This window comes from Strix aluco, chromosome 2, assembly GCF_031877795.1.
Source record: "Strix aluco isolate bStrAlu1 chromosome 2, bStrAlu1.hap1, whole genome shotgun sequence".
In the NCBI taxonomy this organism is placed as follows: domain Eukaryota; kingdom Metazoa; phylum Chordata; class Aves; order Strigiformes; family Strigidae; genus Strix; species Strix aluco.
The window spans coordinates 136,659,598-136,676,506 of NC_133932.1; the positions used below are offsets into that span (position 1 = coordinate 136,659,598).

Below are 16,909 nucleotides of genomic sequence, written 5' to 3' on the forward strand. Positions count from 1 at the left end.
CTGGCTGCTGTTGGGCTGCTGAACGTCCTTTTCTACCCTTCTGCAGAACAGCAAAAACTTAACTCTGCAGCAAACAAGTGCAAATCTATGGACTGAAGTGGGACTGGGATGCGCTAAGGTCGAGACTGGCCTTCACCTGTGTTTTTCGGCTTGAATCACTACAGCAATGATGTTTTCCAAACTAACCACCAAGCCAGTGGCAGAAAGTCTACACCTGAACATCCACCCACAGCTCTCGACCTGGTGTCTATGTGTGCTTGGCTCTGGTGTTATCAAATAACCCGCAACAGAGGGAGAGCAGAGCTGTGGCACAGACCTGCGTCTGGGTTCAGCCCCCCACTTCCCCTTTCCACCTGTCTTCAAGTCCTTGTCCTGGGAGGTGTCAGAGAAAAGTTTCTCGTGCCACTTTGAACTGATGGGTGTTGTGCAATGTTTAGAGGTGTGTGGTTGTTATCTCAGATCTGGTAGCACTAACAATGTCTGAGAGGAAGATGCTGCCTCCCCCTTTTTGGGGAAGACCGCTCCACTCATTAGTATGTGGACTGGCAATCAGTGGACCAGCCGTGCCAGGAGAGGACACCACCCTCCGCAATACACCCCGCAAGATGGAGAGTGTGGCAGGGACAGATTTTCAGCTTTCATCAGTTGCTAGACGCCTGGTGATATTTGAGGATGGACTATTGGGGGGATTTTGATTTATGCCTGCGATTTGAAGTGCTGGCCCCCCAACATGGGGGACATACAGCCCTGTCCGGATCTTTATAATGCTGACAATGCTTTTTTTTTTCCTCCTGCCCTCCTAGGAAGGCCAGATTTACTGTGGCTTGGTGACCTGCCCGGAGCTGTTGTGCTCCTCTCCCCTAACCGTGCCGGATTCCTGCTGCCAGGTCTGCAAAGGTAATGAGGGGCCCAGGAGCTGCTCCTGAGTGTCTGTGTGCCCAGGTGGCCACGAAGGCCAATGGCATCCTGGCTTGTATCAGCACTAGCGTGGCCAGCAGGGACAGGGAAGGGATCTTACCCCTGGACTCCGCACTGGTGAGGCCGCCCCTCGATTCCTGGGTTCAGTTTTGGGCCCCTCCCTCCAAAAAGGCCATTGAATGACTCGAGCGTGTCCAGAGAAGGGCAACGGAGCTGGTGCAGGGTCTGGAGCACAGGTGTGATGGGGAGCGGCTGAGGGAACTGGGGGGGTTTAGTGTGGAGAAGAGGAGGCTGAGGGGAGACCTCCTGGCCCTCTGCAACTCCCTGAGAGGAGGGTGCAGAGAGGGGGGATGAGTCTCTTGAGCCAAGGAACCAGCATCAGGACAAGAGGGAATGGCCTCAAGCTCTGCCAGGGCAGGGTCAGACTGGCTCTTAGGAAGTATTTCTTTGCAGAAGGGGTTGTTGGGCGTTGGAATGGGCTGCCCAGGGCAGGGGGGGAGTCCCCATCCCTGGAGGGGTTGAAGAGTCGGGCTGACCCAGCGCTGAGGGATCTGGTGGAGTTGGGAACAGTCAGTGTGAGGTTAATGGTTGGACTGGAGGAGCTTCAAGGGCTTTTCCAACCTCTATGATTCTGTGATTTTGTGAGGGCTGGGAGACCCCCAACTGGTTGTCACCAGCTGGCAGGAGCCATTTCAAGCCACTTTGGCAGGCTTTTGGAAACCTGTGCTGTAAATCAGGCCACTTGCTATGTCTTGGTTGCACCAGGAAAAAAGATGCGGCCCCTTTTTTTTTCTTGAGTGCATCCCTTCCCACATCTAGTTGTGTCCTGCCTTCCTGCAGTCCATATGGTGGCTAGGGCCACTCTTTGCCCTGCGACTCGTGTGTCATGCAGGAGATGTGGCCTGCATGGAAGGCAAAATTCTCCAGACCCCTCACCCACCAGGATGGAGATGGTTGTATGGACCATGTAAAGATGGTTCTTGCCTGTTGCTCCAGGGAAGTTTCCAGGACAGTCAGGGAAATCCCCACCTTCTACCTGAGCACAGCATGGCTGAATTTCACTCCCACAGCTCTCCGTGGGGGAGAAACTCTTGAATTTGCTGCTGTTTCCCCTGACTGACACCTTGGAGGGTGAGGAAAGAGTCAAGCTCCGTGTCTCCAGATGAGACAGACTCAAGAGCGAATGGGCAGGTTCACACCTTGCTGACAATGAAGTCACAGCATAAAATGGCTCTTTAATATGAGAAATATTTAGGAAGCTGGAGGGCCATGGTGGTCTCCTGGCCATGGACACAGAATGACCTCCTCCAGGTGCCTCCTCCAAACTCTCCCCTTCTGCAATTTGTGTTCCTCTCTCCTAGTTTTCTTTGGTGCAGCTGGGGCATGTCATTGACTCAGTGAGAAATGTCTTTGGATTTCTTTTTAAACATCCCCATCACCTCATACTCTGCCTCTGGGATGTTTTCATGCCACCTAACTTCAGAAGCTACCGGGCCATGTCTTTCCTGGAGCTGAGCTGTTGTTAATAGTGGGGATACAAAGGTTTTTTGGGGTATGGCTCCCATTTGCTTCGGGTGATGTGAATTAGCTATTCAAAGCTCCTCTCTCTCCAGACCTTGCAGGTGGGCCAGCACCCTGAAGAGAGCTGCTTTCAGTCAAAGAGAGAGCAAATCTTCATCCAGCCCTGCAGCATTTCACAGGACAATGTTTTTTCCTTGCAGATGGCTCATATGAGAAGTCCACAGAAGAGGAACCCCTGCAGTTAAACAGAGGTGTTGTACGTGACGTTTGCATTTTAAAACTCAGATTATTGCTTCTAGCACAGCCCCATTAAACAGCTCAAAGCAAGCCATTTGCCCTTGGCCATAGTATTCTACAAAGAACCGACCCACAGCAGCTCTAGGAGGGCAGTCAGTTCCTTGGATAGCAGAACCACAGACACCTGGTTTGCAGATGAATCGTGTCTTGGAACTGACTCTAGGTGAGGGCTATCAGCATAAGCTGAGACCTCAGACCACCAGGGAAAGGCTCTTGTTCCCTTCCTCTGAAGCATCTCTGATGTCTTTGGAAGCGCAAAAGACCTGTGGGAACTGGAAATCTTGGGCACTTCTTCTTGTTGGCCAGCCTGGCTGAGGCTGGCCAGTAGGTTAAAACAGCCAAGGAACATGGACAGAGCAGGCTCAGTGGTGACCGACAGCCAGATGTGACCCTTACCCATAGAATCAGATGGCCCAAATCTCTCTCTGGGGGCTTTTGCTTCAGGAGATGGTGTCTCCTCCCTGCCCTGGGCTCAGAGGTATCCTGCCTCCCAGCTGTAACTTCCACAGAGCAGCCAGTGCTGGAGCTGGCCACCAGCGTGCTTTCCCCAGGCTGTTTGTATCGGCAGCCCCAGCAAGGAAAAAGTGACTCCTTGGCTGCTGAGGGTTGATTCACGGTGACATTTCAGAGCTGGGCGGCCCATGCCAGGTCTGTGGGATTAGGTCACTTACAGCTCCTGGCCCTGCCCTTTTCCATACTGCTGGGTGAAACGCCAGCATCACACCTCCACCACCTATAAAACCTCTAAAATAGACACAAGGGGATTCTTTGTGCTGCATGTCTTGTCCCAGCAGTTTGCTCTTGGAAGCCCAGGATGTTCCCAGGATTTCAGTCCTGCTGGCTGGCAGCCCCACACTAACTCTCCTGGTGCCAGCCAGGTGAGAGGGCAGGATACGGCCCGTCCTTACCTCTCTGAGCCTGGTTGGGTTGCACAGATGCCGGTCCTGCTTCCCAACAGGCATGTAGAAAAGACCAGCCCATTTCCCTGCCTGAGTTAGTGGTGCAGGACCTCACCTGAGGGCATTGGGTTGAGTGTGGGATGAGAAAGGTGCTGCCCCAATGAGGGTGACCTATGGGCAATGACACAAACTGCTCAGGACCCCTTAGCCAGCTGCAGGCACCGAGATGTCTCCTGGGTCATTGCTCATCCCTGGGGTCTCTGGACATTCCACTCCTGCTGGAAGGTGTGTGGGACACTGCATGGCTTTTTCCAGCATGCTTTGGAGTGAGAACGACCCGACTGCCTGGGTCTGAGCCCCCTTCTTTTCTCTGACTGCTCACAGAGGCACTCGCAAGACCAGTGCTTGGGGGGAGCGATGGGCAAGAAGTCACCTGGAGCCACCGCATCCACTGTTCTCACTTCCTCCCTGGAGTTCATTCCCAGGAGCTTCAAACCCAAGGGAGGAGGTGGCACCACTGTGAAGATCGTCTTGAAAGAGAAGCACAAGAAAGGTAAGGGATGGAGGAGCCAGGCAGTCTCTACGTGGCCTAAGGTGACTTCTCCAGGACTTTGAATTATCCAGGACTCTGAATTCTCTAGGGAATCTGTTTCAGCAGCAGATTTCCACCACCAAGTCCCACCTCCCACTCCTCCACAGCCAGCCTCACCCAACTATCTCAGCCCTGCTGACCCCTTGGCTGCATGAATCTACCACTTTCCAAAAAAGTTTGGAAGAAGATTGGTCTCTGGGGTGTTTTGAAGATCTGGGACCTGGGAAGGGAGGTTCTCAGCTGGAAGACTCCATGTGGTCCTTCCAGGACAGTGCCCTGGAGAGACAGGATGTTCCTCCTTGCACCTACTCGCATGTGCCGGGTCTGTCCCAGTGCTGTGGTCTTCCTCCTGGAGGAGACAGAAGGAAAGTCAGATGAGAAGGCAACCCCATGAAGCAAAAGGGGAAAAGACAGGTTCCTTCTCCTCTTGGGGGTTCTCCTACCACTGTGTCCTCAGAAGAGCTCTTTCCAGTCCTTGGAGATGAAGCTCTGGAGGAAATTTTGGGACCTCCAAAAACTTTCATGGAGGAGTCAGCAGGTGGCACTCTTCACTGTGCTTCATGCCTGCGACAGCCTCGCAGAGACCCTGGGCTTGCAGAGGCTTGGAGGCAGGCAAGGTCCTGCCCACACTTACCACCCCACCAGGGTGGTTGACCCCAGCAGCCTCCATCTCCTGGACCCTGGTCCCCCTGCCCCATGGCATCTCCTAGGTGGGGTGACTGCAATATCCCAGGGTCCGCTGCTGCTGGATGTGCTGCCGGAGGACCATGCTCCCAGGTGGTGAAATGTGTTGAGCTCCACCAAACCTTGGGTGTGCAAAGAGGAGGATGTTTTATTTCCACCAGCAACTCTTTTCTCTCTCTCCTCCAGCTTGTGTTTACAATGGGAAGACCTATTCCCACGGGGAAGTGTGGCACCCCATCTTCCGGCTCTACGGCCTCCTGCCCTGCATCCTCTGCACTTGTAGGGACGGTGTCCAGGACTGCCAGAAGATCACGTGCCCCAAGGAGTATCCATGTGACTATCCAGAGAAAGTAGATGGGAAATGCTGTAAAATATGTCCAGGTAGGTGGGATCCCACCTGCTCCTGCAGCTGCCTTCCAGTTCCTCCATTTAGCCTTGGTGTAAAGACAAATGTGTAGGGTTTCACATCACTGGTAGCCTGAATTCACACTGGGTGAGTTCACCAGGGCAAGCACTGATGTAAGGGTTGGCCTGTCTTGGAGAGCAGCAGGACTGACCCAAGGTGAGGAAGCTGCACCGATACCAAAAGGTTGTATCAGTTGGGTGGGTGTAATCTGGAGAAAGATGCCCAAGAAGGAACATGCTAAGATTCTTCAGGCAGATAGAAGATGCTTTCTGGGGAGAGGGCACGGTCTGTTCTCCAGACCTCCATCTGGGACAAGAAGTCACAGGGTTAAATTGTGGCAGCTGAAATGTTGTTTGAAATTAAGAGGACACTTTCCAGGTGTGGGGTTATCTGTGGCACTCGTGGTTTGTTTGAATTTGAGTTGAGGACCCTGTCCCTGGAAGGGGGAGGGTTAAGCACATGGCTATTGGGGTGAGCCAGGTAGAACTGGGCTGGCGCTGGGACTGTGACATGGTGGAGAGAACCTCTTTTTTTTCATGTTTAATGGGTTTTGGGTCTCTCAGCTGTTTCTTGGTCTTTGGAAAGCTGTTTACCTTAAACCACAGACCTGGCAAAGATGTGGCAGGGCATGAGATCTTCTCCTGTTCCCACTGGAGAATGTTTTCTAGGCTACACCCCTCTGTACTGCCATTCAGCAGTAGATGTTCAGATGATGGACCACCCACTGCTTCCCTAGAGAGACTAAAGATACCTGACTGTCTCTGAGCCTGACTGCAGATGCAGCAGTTTCTGGGTGATCTCCTCCGAGGTGCATCTTCAGGGTGGTTTTGTGGAGGGATCTCACCAGGGAGATCAAGCAAGAGGCATTGCCACATTTAAGAAAGGGGGCAAACAGGCTGCAAAATAATTTCAGCTGGGATTTTCAAGGTTTTCCAGCCTCTGAGCAGGGAGGTTCTGGGATGGCCTCCCTGGGGGAGTGAAGGGCAGAAGCTCAGCTTGTTTTAATAAGGATTCTGATATGTTTATGAGCAGGATTTATGACGTGGTGCCTGGTGGGAAAGGGATGTGATGACTGAGCAGAGCCCTTCCAGTCTTGCATTCCCATTATAGACGGTCTTTCTGGTTTAAAGTCTACAACTTTCTCTGCTGGGATCTCTTGTCTGCTGTTCAGTCTTCATTTATTTCCAGTTAAACACTCTGACCCAGCCAAAGTGATTTTCTTCTTGCTTTCCAGTACTCATAGATAGCAATCACACACACATATACACATTGCTCAGCCAAGTTACAGGCTTGTCCTTTGCTTCACTGCACGGAGGTTTCGCCCATCTTCTTTTTCCAGGCAGTTTCCATGACTGTCCTCCTCTTCCTCCTTCGTACCCAGTAGCCTGAAGAGAAACGCTGAGTGATTTCTATTTGCAAAAGGGATCCCAATCGAAGGGGAATTGCTGCAATGCATTGGTCGGATGGGGAGACCATCACAGCTGCTGGGGGCTGAGCTGGTGGCTGGGACTCTTGGGTCCCTGCTCTTCCTCCCCAACACTGTTGGCCATTGAGTGGCTCCAGCGTGAAGCTCTGAGGTTGTTAAATACCTGTTGTACCTGCAAGGATGTGTGGTTCCTTCCCTGTCGTGAAGGTGGGGCTTCCTCAGTCAATGCAGCCCTAGAGTGGGTGAATTTTAATGGTCTGGAATAGAGATTTTCCTGCACCTGGACCCCGAGGTGGCAGGGGTGAAGGTGGTGGGCTGTGATTGTCCCCCTCTGCATCATGCTGAGCCTGCAGAGCTGAACACTTGTCCTCCCATTGATGAAAAAACCCTGCTTTGCATCCCTTTAAATGGGGATTTCCATCCCCTCTCTGAGGAAAGTAGCTCAGGACCACCCCAGAAAGCACAGGGGAGAGCAGAATCAGGCCTAAAATAACTGTCCTACTAAAATAAACCCCGCGTGTCTATTTATAGCCAAACTTTCTTTTGAGTAGTGTAAAAAGCTTCAGCATCCAAAATGACTGGGAGAACAAGGCTAAATTCAGCAGAGCTGGGCTCCTCTGCGTTCCAAGGACCACAACCAAAGGCAATAAATCTCCTTCCAAAACCATGGGGGATTCTTAATTACTCCAGATACATAAAAAAAAAATTAAAAAATTAGCAACTCTCCCTTAGCAAGGATGTTGAAAAAGTCACACAGGGTCCCACTGGTGCCCCTGGTGTGGGTCTCCCCGCTGTTGCACCCCATGTGGGGAGGGGGCTCGGGTTGGGGCTGAGCCCACCAGCGGGGCTGAGCCGGGCACGCTGCCCAGGCAGCCCAGCCACAGCGCTGGCTCCCGCACTGTGGGCTCATCCCTTCGCTTTGCTGACGTTGCTCCTCCTGGATGGCAGCGGGAGCGATGGGAAGCGGGGAATCCAGCCTGGGCTTTGCAGTGATGATGGCACCAAGGTCCCTGCAGCGGGTACGGGGGATCCAGGTGGAGAAAATCTCCCTTCCTCATCCCTGCTGTCACAGAGGGTGCCAGAATCAAAGGGAATGGAAAATATGGGGATGAGCAGGTCCACAGATCCTTTATCAACATCTCCCTTTGCTGCTGATCTTGGCGCTGGGGAGCAGACCCTGGGAGCCAGGATCCCATTCAGAGACACGGCTGTGCCACCCAACGCGATGCGTTTCCCTTGGCCTGGGTCCTGAGATGATCTCCTTCAAACTCCTTCCTGTCCCTATTTAATGAACTCTGTCCTTGTTTTTGCCCAGAAACCAGAGTCAAACCCACCGATGAAATAATCACCACCTGGTGCGGCAAGAACCCCAACCGCGTCCTCGTGTACATGTTTGTGCCACCAAGCTCGGAGACCTCCAAGGAGATCCTCAGGACAATCGCGATTGAGAAGGAGCCTGCGGAAGAGGTGGAAATCTACAACTGGAAGCTGATTAAAGGTGAGTACTGTAACGAAACCAGCCAGCAACGGAGGAGGTGAGTGTGGAAACCTGGTGCTTTCCAAGCTTTGTTCAATTTTTCAGGCTTTTCTAGTGGTGCTCCAGACCTTGCATGGTGAGTCAAAACCTGCTGACAGCAGGCTGGCTTTTCTGACTCCCCCGTTTCACACCCTTTTGCTGCAGTTGCATGCAGACCAGGGACTGGAAACCACTTTTGGCCCCAGTGTACACCTCCACAAGCTGCAACACCATCCGGAGCCACAGCACGTGGGCAAACAAGGCAAGGGCCATGGGGCTGTTCCTCCAAACCTGCCAAACGGACATGGAAAACAAAACAAAAAATTGTTCTGGTCATTCCATATTTTTACTTTTTGCTTTTTTTTTTTCCCCTGGTACACCCATCACTGGGAGCAAAGCTTGCAGAGCTGCTGCAAAGATGCACACAGGGTGGGGATGAATTGCCCCCAGCTCGCTTTTTGGATGGGTGGATTTGGATGCTCTGGTTGATGTGTCTTCCAGAGATCAAAGCACAGCAAATACACCATCAGATGACACCAATCTCTTTCTCTGTCCCTGCACCTTTAGCTGTGCAACACTCTTATGGACCAGAGGAGTTTCTCTCTACTAGGGCCACTTGGTCCAGTAGATATTAGTGTTGTGTTTCTCTGCGTCTGGGAAAGCATTGCAGTTCCCCAACCCCGAGTCTCCGTTGGATGTACTCTACCCCTTGCAAAAACTTGTACCTTGAGCTCTTGAGGTTGGTCGCAACCTCCTATGGATACAGTGACCCTCAGACCCTGTAGCTGGGTGTCTTCTGGACATGTGTAGGCAGATATTCTGGTCTCCTGTGTATGTTCATGTCTCACCTCACTCCCCAAGGAGATCTCAGCTCTCCTGGGGCTGGCACTTCCCAGATGCCAGGGGCAGGCACACATGGATAATAGCCGGAGAAATTAAGTCCAGAGACAGAGCCCTGGCTGCCACCATGTTTCCATCCTCCCCCTGCCATCCTCCATCCTCCACGGTGCCCCTCTCTCTGTCCTCCCCCCTACCTCAGCAAAGCCTCCTTCACAATGGCACCTTGTAGCTGGAGGACAGCTCTGAGCCTGCACTGTCTGGGCCCCACCGTTTCCTCTCCTCGCTCCTTGGCAGAGGTCGCCACCCAAACCTTCTCGCCACCTTCTGAGGCCAAAAGCTTCACGTCTGCACGGAGCTCCCGAGCTCTGCCAGCCAAGGACAGGGGAGGCCCTTGTCCCCGAGGCCAACACAGCTCTTTTGCTTGGCAGAGCAAAGTGTTACTATTGGGAAAGAGCATGAGCTCAGTCACATATGGATTCCACCTCTCCATGGTCCATCACTCTACCAACAGAGCAGTGAGTGTGGAGAAAAGAGGCTGCAAGTTGCGCCTGGAGCCCGTCCATCTGCCTTTGTATGGGCTTGCAATACCTACGTGGCCTCATCTATTTCTGTGCCGGGATAGTTTCCTCCACGAGGCAGGAATTGGCAGGAGGAGCTTTACCCAACTTGCTGGTGGTACATGACCAGCCCCCTAATGAGTGACAGTTGGGGGCTTTCCCACATTTTTTAGGGGTCTGAACAACTCAGGAGTTTTGAAATGTGACTTTCTGATGGTTTGGAGCAGGAATTATTGCTGGGAGTGAGGACGAAAAAGGATCAGGCAGGATCAGAGAGAGAGCAGCACGGTTTGGGGGCTCTGTCATTGACTCCTGCCCTTCAGCCTGCCTCACTGGAGGCCTGGGCTGTACTTGGAGGTGCGGTTCCCCCTTGGACCTCTTTCCCACGTTTACCCTGCCAGGCTGGTGATTAGACATTGACCAAAATACTCCTTTCTTTCTTGAAAACCTGGAGCTTTGGGACCTTTGGTGATCCCTAGTGTTTCATCATGCTGATGTACCCTCATACCCTGGCTCGAGGGGAGTTGTGTGGTCCAGACCAGCTGTCCCCACACTATTGTGTCATGTGCTTGAAGATCTCCTGTCATGGAGACTCTGTGGCCCTTGTAATATCTTCCAGAGCCACAAACCTCCTAAGGAAAGACTTTGCCCAATGTACAGCCTCCCTACAGCTCAAGCTCGTGCCTTCTCATACTCTCCACCACAGGTGTGAAGAGCAAACTCCTTTCTTCTGATGCATCTGAAGATGCCATCAGCTCCTGCCACTTCCCTCTCTTACACAGGTTAAGCAGTTGATTTTTTTCAGTCTTTCCTTGATGTTCGAAATTTCTTTTGGTCCTTCCCATAGCTCTGCTCTGGGTTCTTTATGTCTTTCTTGAAGAGCCCAAAATGGGGAGCAAGGCTCTGGTCAAAGGTTGTATCCTGCTGGGATGGGTCTCATACACCCGTGTGCACCCACGGTCCCATCTCCATCCACCTGCCGAAGCTTTGTTTTGCAAGTGGTTTAGCAAATCCTGAGAACAGTTTCTTGAATTAGACCCTCACTCTCTTTGTTCCCCAGCCCAGCATTGAGTACCATGTTTAAAGAGTCATGCTGGTTCCCCACACAGTCAGCAGAGAGAAGAAGTTACGATACGTCCCATCCACCCGTTTTAGTGTTTTAGGCACTGCAGAAGAGCCTGCCTCTCCCTTGCCTCTCCAAAATTAGGGAAGATGAATTGCTCCCTTGGAGATGGGGCTGGTCCTTAATTCATTACTTGTTCTCTACTGAACTCTGCTTGTTTTTTGGTCCTGAGGCAGTGCCTAAAGCATAGAGTCACAGAAAGGTTTGGGTTGGAAGGGACCTTAAAGATCATCTAGTCCAACCCCCCTGCCACGAGCAGGGACACCTTCCACTAGCCCAGGTTGCCCAAAGCCCTGTCCAACCTGGCCTTGAATGTTTCCAGGCATCTACCACCTCTCTGGGAAACCTGTGCCAGTGTTTCACCACCCTCATCATTAAAAATTTCTTCCTTGCATCTACACTGAATCTTCTCTCTTTTAGTTTAAAACTTACTGTTTGTGCTATCACTACAGGCCCTACTAAAAAGTCTGTCCCCATCTTTCTTATAAGCCCCCTTTAAAGCACCAGGAAAGGTGGTAAGTGCCCAACAGCCCCGCCACCTCCCTCCGTCTCATCCTAAACTTCGCAAAGGAGACGATCCTGTTTGTTGGACAGGATCTGCTCGCCGGGAAATGCCATCACCCTTTACCAGCTCCATCCCGTAATGCCTCTTTGGCGGATGGCAGGCGCAGTGGGCTATTCTTATCTGCGCCGCCTCATGCTCTCCCTGTGCGTGCTGAAGCATCATCTGCATTCCTCTGCTGCTCCCCAGCTCCTGGCATCTGTCAGAAACGACCGTGCGAGGGGCCAAAGGTCTCAGCCAGCTCTCCAAGGGCTCTTGGGTGAACATTATCTAGGTCGGTTGATTAAAAGATGTTTATCTCTTGTAGCTCTTGTTTAAAATATCCTCTTGGTTACTAATGTACTGGAAAGCGCTTCATCAGCCACGGGGACTATAAGCACAGCCTCCTGCTCCTTTCTAAGTATAGACCAGAAGGATTTATTGAACACTTGTGCCTTTCTTGCGTCATTAACAGTTTTATAATCTCCATTCAGTATCTCCTTTTGTTACTGGTAGGACTTATTTTCCTGACCCACTTAAAGGACTTATTAATAGCCCAAATATTCACATATTTCTCTGGATGTCTTTGACTTCCTGTATTAATTTTCCACAGTCCATAACATCTTGTTTATATAGATTGCTACCCAGTTCCCTTTTGTTACATACGCTTTTTGTGTGTAATTGCTGCTGGGAATCGGGGAAAGTTTCTTAACCAAATAAGGGGGACCACGTTGCCTCTCACAACTGCCGGCAGCGAGAAGCTGGACGCACAGGGAGCCTGGGTGAGAGGTGGGGAAGGATATGCCAGGCATACCTGCCCGGTTTGTCATGCTTTGCGGGCAAATAGGGATATCATAACCCCTAATCCCACTGAAAGATCACTTCCATTGCTAAATGCAACTTCTGGGTTTCTTGGGTCAAACATCTGAGACAGACACCTCTGTTAATGGGACAATGCTGGCACAGGCAGAAATATCAATCTCTGCTGAGGTAACTTGTTTGTGGTTTTTTTTTTTTTTTTCTGTCCTGGAGGAGTTTCAGGGGGCAAAGAGATGGAAAACTTTGGTCCCTGACTACTTCCAGGAAAGGAAAGCATCCGAGGATGGAGAGTCCTCTGTGGTCGGGGAAGATAGGTGGTCAAGAGTGAGCAGAGAGAACAGTGATACCAGGATCCCATTGGTCTCACCCTTATTTCTCTTAAGGTTTTAGGGAAGATCAGAGCTCCTCCAGTGCAAGATGCTTTTTGGAGCAACAAAATCTTATTTCTTTCACTTGCTTCGTGGTGTTGTCCCTGCCACATTCTGATTTAACGAGCAGTTACTGTTTTCAAATGAGATCTCTCCCAGGTTTTGGCCAGCCCTGGGTTCACTCCCAAACCCCCACCAGGCTCCAGCAGCAGGTTCTGCACCAAACCAGGACCCCGGGGCATCCAGTGCAGGCAGTGTTCCTTTTGCATCTCAGGAGGGGACAGAGAGGTGTGCATCCAAACCTGAGCCTTAAACTGAGCGTCACAGAGTCTGATGCCCTGTGTTTCTCTCTGCAGGAATATTTCATCTGATACAGACCAAGAAGATCAGCAAACAAGAATTCAAGCAAGAAGCACAGAACTTCAGGCTGATCACCAGGACGAATGAAGGTAGGGAGAGAAAAAAAAATCACATTTCCCTGCTCCACCAGCAGACTCTGCCCCAAACAACCCCATGTTTTGCTGCATAAATCCAGCATGACGTGGGGAGCAAACCGTAGGGAGAAGGCTTGTGCAAACATAGCCGGGTCAGGGCTGACCTGTCTTCACACGCATATGCAACACTCCTGGTTAGCAGTCACATTTTCGCTTTATGGTATCAGAAAGGGCAGCCAGCTTTCTAAAAGTGGATGCACGCTTGTGAAATCCAAAGGCTTTGTCTCTCCAAAGCCTGTAAAACTGTTTGATTTTTATATTTAATCCATCTGGCGTTACGGGGGGAAAAAAAAAAAATGATGCAAGGGATTCGAAAAAAATAAACTCTTGAAATATTTTTAAAAATCATTCTTAATGTTCTTGGATGTGCGTAAATGTTACAAAAAGCAGGAATGCCAGCGCACATGCCGAGAGTGCTTGTGCGGAGTGAAACTGCCATGCTATTTCCCGCTGGCTGCCTCTTTGCCCGGGCTGGGTTAGAGTTTAATGGGTTAGGTTCGGATTGGAGCCATTCCCGTATTGTCCAGCACCCATGGGTCACCGGGTCAGCCGGGAACGGTGCTGCTGCCCAGTGCATACCAGCACACCCAGTGCCCCAGGGAGGGTGGAGATTTGTTTTCACCTCCAATCCGTTTGAGACAACATCTCTTGCCCAAACCCTGGGGGATTTTCAGGTCCCTGCTCCCAGGTTGGGCTTTGCATCTCCATGTGGTCTCTGGCATGTGCCTCCTTCTTTGTGCCTCAGTTTCCCCTGACAAATAACCCTGTTGTGAAACCATCCCTCTGCCATTGCTGCAGGTTCTATGAAAGCATTTGCCGGTGATTTCTTCACAACAGGAGATTAATTCAGCTAGAAAATACACCCCCCCCCGGGGATGACGATGTTAGGGCTGCATAATCCTTGCTGGGGTTGTGGGGAAAGTGACCACCTAGAGGGAAAACACCTCCAGCCACCTCCTGCAGTTACAGGATGCTGATGTTTTGGGGGGGCAAGGAGAGGGGTTGGGGAGCTTTGTGCCCATTTTTGGGGTGTTTCCCAGCTTCCTCCAGTGCATTTGTTTTGCAGGGAGTCTGCAGCTCACCTGTGAGGCTGTGGGGGCACCTGGGGAGTTTCTTTTCCTTCTGCAGCAGGACTTTCCCTGACCATACGTGGTTGCAAAGCCCTGCAAGGCTGGGACAGCAGCAGAAAAATTATTATAAATGGCGGGGGGTTGAGCAACCCACCCCAAAGAATGGGGGCTGACAGCCATCGCCCTGTGCTGACAAAGAGAGCAGAGAAACATACCCCCCACACACACCCATGGCCCACAAAAATGTGAATTTGGGGTTTCTGATGATGAATCAGAGGACAAGCAAAATGCTTCTCCCCCCTGAGAGGCAGGGAGTCCACCCGAAGCCCAGGCATGCCGGGGAGAACACGGCCCTAACCGCTCACGTTAAAGCGCACTTTGAGGAAGCAGATGGAGTGATTTACCCTCATTTCAGACCGATCTCTTTTCTTTTGCTCGCACAGGAGTGGTTTCCAGGGAAAGCATTGGCATTGCTGTTAATTGAGCTGTTAATTGCATTGCAAGATGTATATAGGGCCTCTCTTGACCTCAAATACCATTTTAATTACAAGATTAGGACCAGATTACGGGGCTGCTCATGAGCTGCTCCAGCCATGGCCAGTGTTGTGGGGAGACCTTTCCCCCCATTTCTCTCCCATCATGGTCCTCATGGGCCGTCCAGTGCGGAGGGTGCTGCGTGTGAGGTAAATTCTGTTTTCCTGCTCTGAGGGTTGTTGTTGAGTGTCCATCTCTGCTCATCCAGGTCACTGGAACATTTTCCGAGCCCAGACATCAGAGCTGAGGATGACAGAGAGCCCAGAGAAAGAAACGAAGAACTTGTAAGGAAAAAACTTTAACGTAGCTATTGATTTATCTACACACACACACACATACACACATACACATATATAGGAAAAAAAAAGTTGCATTATTAAATAGACTGGCACAGCAATAAAGGATACACTAGTGTAAATTACAGAAACTCCAGGAAAGGAACCAAACTGAACCGCATTGAAGCCACAGCCGTGGAGGTGCCTCTCTCCAGCGGGAGAGCGCGAGAGGCCGCCTGTTGTCTCCTGCTACCGAAGATGTCGGGTGTGCAGAGGGAGGAGGGAGAGACGGCGGCGAGGCGACGCCTGGGGCGACGTGAAGAGGTGGGGTACATCCCTGACACCCTGGCATTTCTGAAGAGCACCAGGAGCTAGCAGTAAAGCAGAACATGACCATGCTTTTTACCAACCGCCGGCGTAAAGATGACCTGCAAGGAGAGAAAAATCATCCCGATTTCTTTTCTTGGAGCCCCTGTGATCTGCAAAGGGTTTCTTTGGCTGAATGCCCTCCAAAGGGTGTTTCGTGAAAAATCTTGGGTCTTTTCTCCTTTGTTTCACCTGGGAGGATTCTTTTCCCTTCTTTGCAGGTCACTGGAAGACGTAGTTTTTGGGAGGACCCACCTGCTGACAGGGTCTGAGACCCCGAACACTGCACTAAGGTCGCTACTAAGCCTGTTATTATGCTATATATTTATATATATCCTACATAATATCTACTGGGCTGTATTCACAGGAGGGGCATCTCCCAAAGGGCAAACAGGACCATTTCTGCAGTGTGGGGAGGAGGACGTGCAGCAGCATCGCCCTCCCCCTGTCTGGAAATAGCTTTGGGGGATTTTCAGGTTGTTTTGGTACATGTATTTATCCCTGGTTTCTTGTTTTATTCTGTTTTGATAAATCTATTTATTTGGAGATCCAGATCTGTCCGATAAATCTGATTAAAGCGTCTTCTTGATTCAGCCTCCTCTGCTGGCTCTTCTTTCCCCCTGTGTTACGGCTCAGGGGGGGGGCCCCGTTTGGGACCCCCATCCCAGTGGGGTCTGATCCCCTCAGGCAACGTCCTCAGGGTTGGGATGCGGGATGGAGGCATGGCGACAGCATCCCACGGATGCTTTGCTCATCATTGGGGGATCATCCCGTCCCACTTTCGTTCGGTCCGCAGGCAATTTGGGGCTGAAAATGGAGCTGGGGGCTGCCAGTGGGTACGGGGGGGTCAGGCAAAGGCTGGGGGCAAACACGGGCCAGGAAACGGGAGGTCCTGGTGCTCTGGATGGGCGCCCGAGCAAGCTGCTAAGTGAGTGCAGGTGCTCTCTCTTGGACAGGCAACGGCTCACGTGGGGCTATAAAAGGATCAATGCGAGCAGCTCCCACCCCGGGGACGGCCGTGCCTTCCCCTTCTCTCTTCGTTATGCTCCAAAAAAATAAAAAATCAGGGATTTCTGCCACGCGCTTGGGATGTGGATGGAAACCAGGTCTGTCCGTGGCCAAAGGACGGAGGGGAGAAAGAGCAAAGCTCCAGCCAACCCGCGGCAAGGAGCAACCGGGGATAAGGGGAGCAGTCGGTGGGCACTGCCGTGGCACCGGTCACTGCTGCCGCGCGACGAGCCAGGCAACGGTGCCTGTCTGGTTAAATTTACCCGGGGGAAAAAAAATCCCAGCGGTGCTTTGGGCGTTAGGGGTGTTCCCCGTGGTGTGGGGTGAAGGGAGGGAGACTGGAGCTGCTTGCTGGCAGGGAGGGCGCTGCCAGTCCCCGCGCTACGCCTGACCCTCGCTCGTCAGCCTAATTAACTCACTCTCGCGTGCTCTAATTGAAGCAGAGCCGAGGCCCAATTTATACTCATTTACCAGAAGCGGCAGGCGTTTGAAATGAAGCTGCCCAGCTGGGTTCCTAGGGAAGGCCTGAAGAAAACTAGCACAAACCCTGTCCTGCCTGGCCAAGACAAGGTTTCCTCCCAGTAGCTATAGGTTACTGAGCCCAGTATAAATTGTTGAGCCCATATAGGTTATACTGAGCTCAGACACAGGCAGG

At 51.7% G+C, this 16,909-nt stretch overlaps 1 protein-coding gene across 1 annotated transcript in view; it reads left to right on the forward strand.

Annotated features, from left to right (window-relative positions):
- Positions 1-14,914, forward strand: part of CHRDL2 (chordin like 2) — a 28,452-nt gene extending 13,538 nt beyond the window's left edge. The window contains exons 5-11 of the mRNA XM_074817042.1: positions 804-897; positions 2,640-2,695; positions 4,020-4,188; positions 5,098-5,292; positions 8,059-8,241; positions 12,864-12,956; positions 14,814-14,914. Coding sequence (XP_074673143.1) covers positions 804-897; positions 2,640-2,695; positions 4,020-4,188; positions 5,098-5,292; positions 8,059-8,241; positions 12,864-12,956; positions 14,814-14,893 — 870 coding nt within the window. The 3' untranslated portion in view covers positions 14,894-14,914. The remainder of the gene's footprint in view (positions 1-803; positions 898-2,639; positions 2,696-4,019; positions 4,189-5,097; positions 5,293-8,058; positions 8,242-12,863; positions 12,957-14,813) is intronic.
- Positions 14,915-16,909: the final 1,995 nt, after the last annotated feature.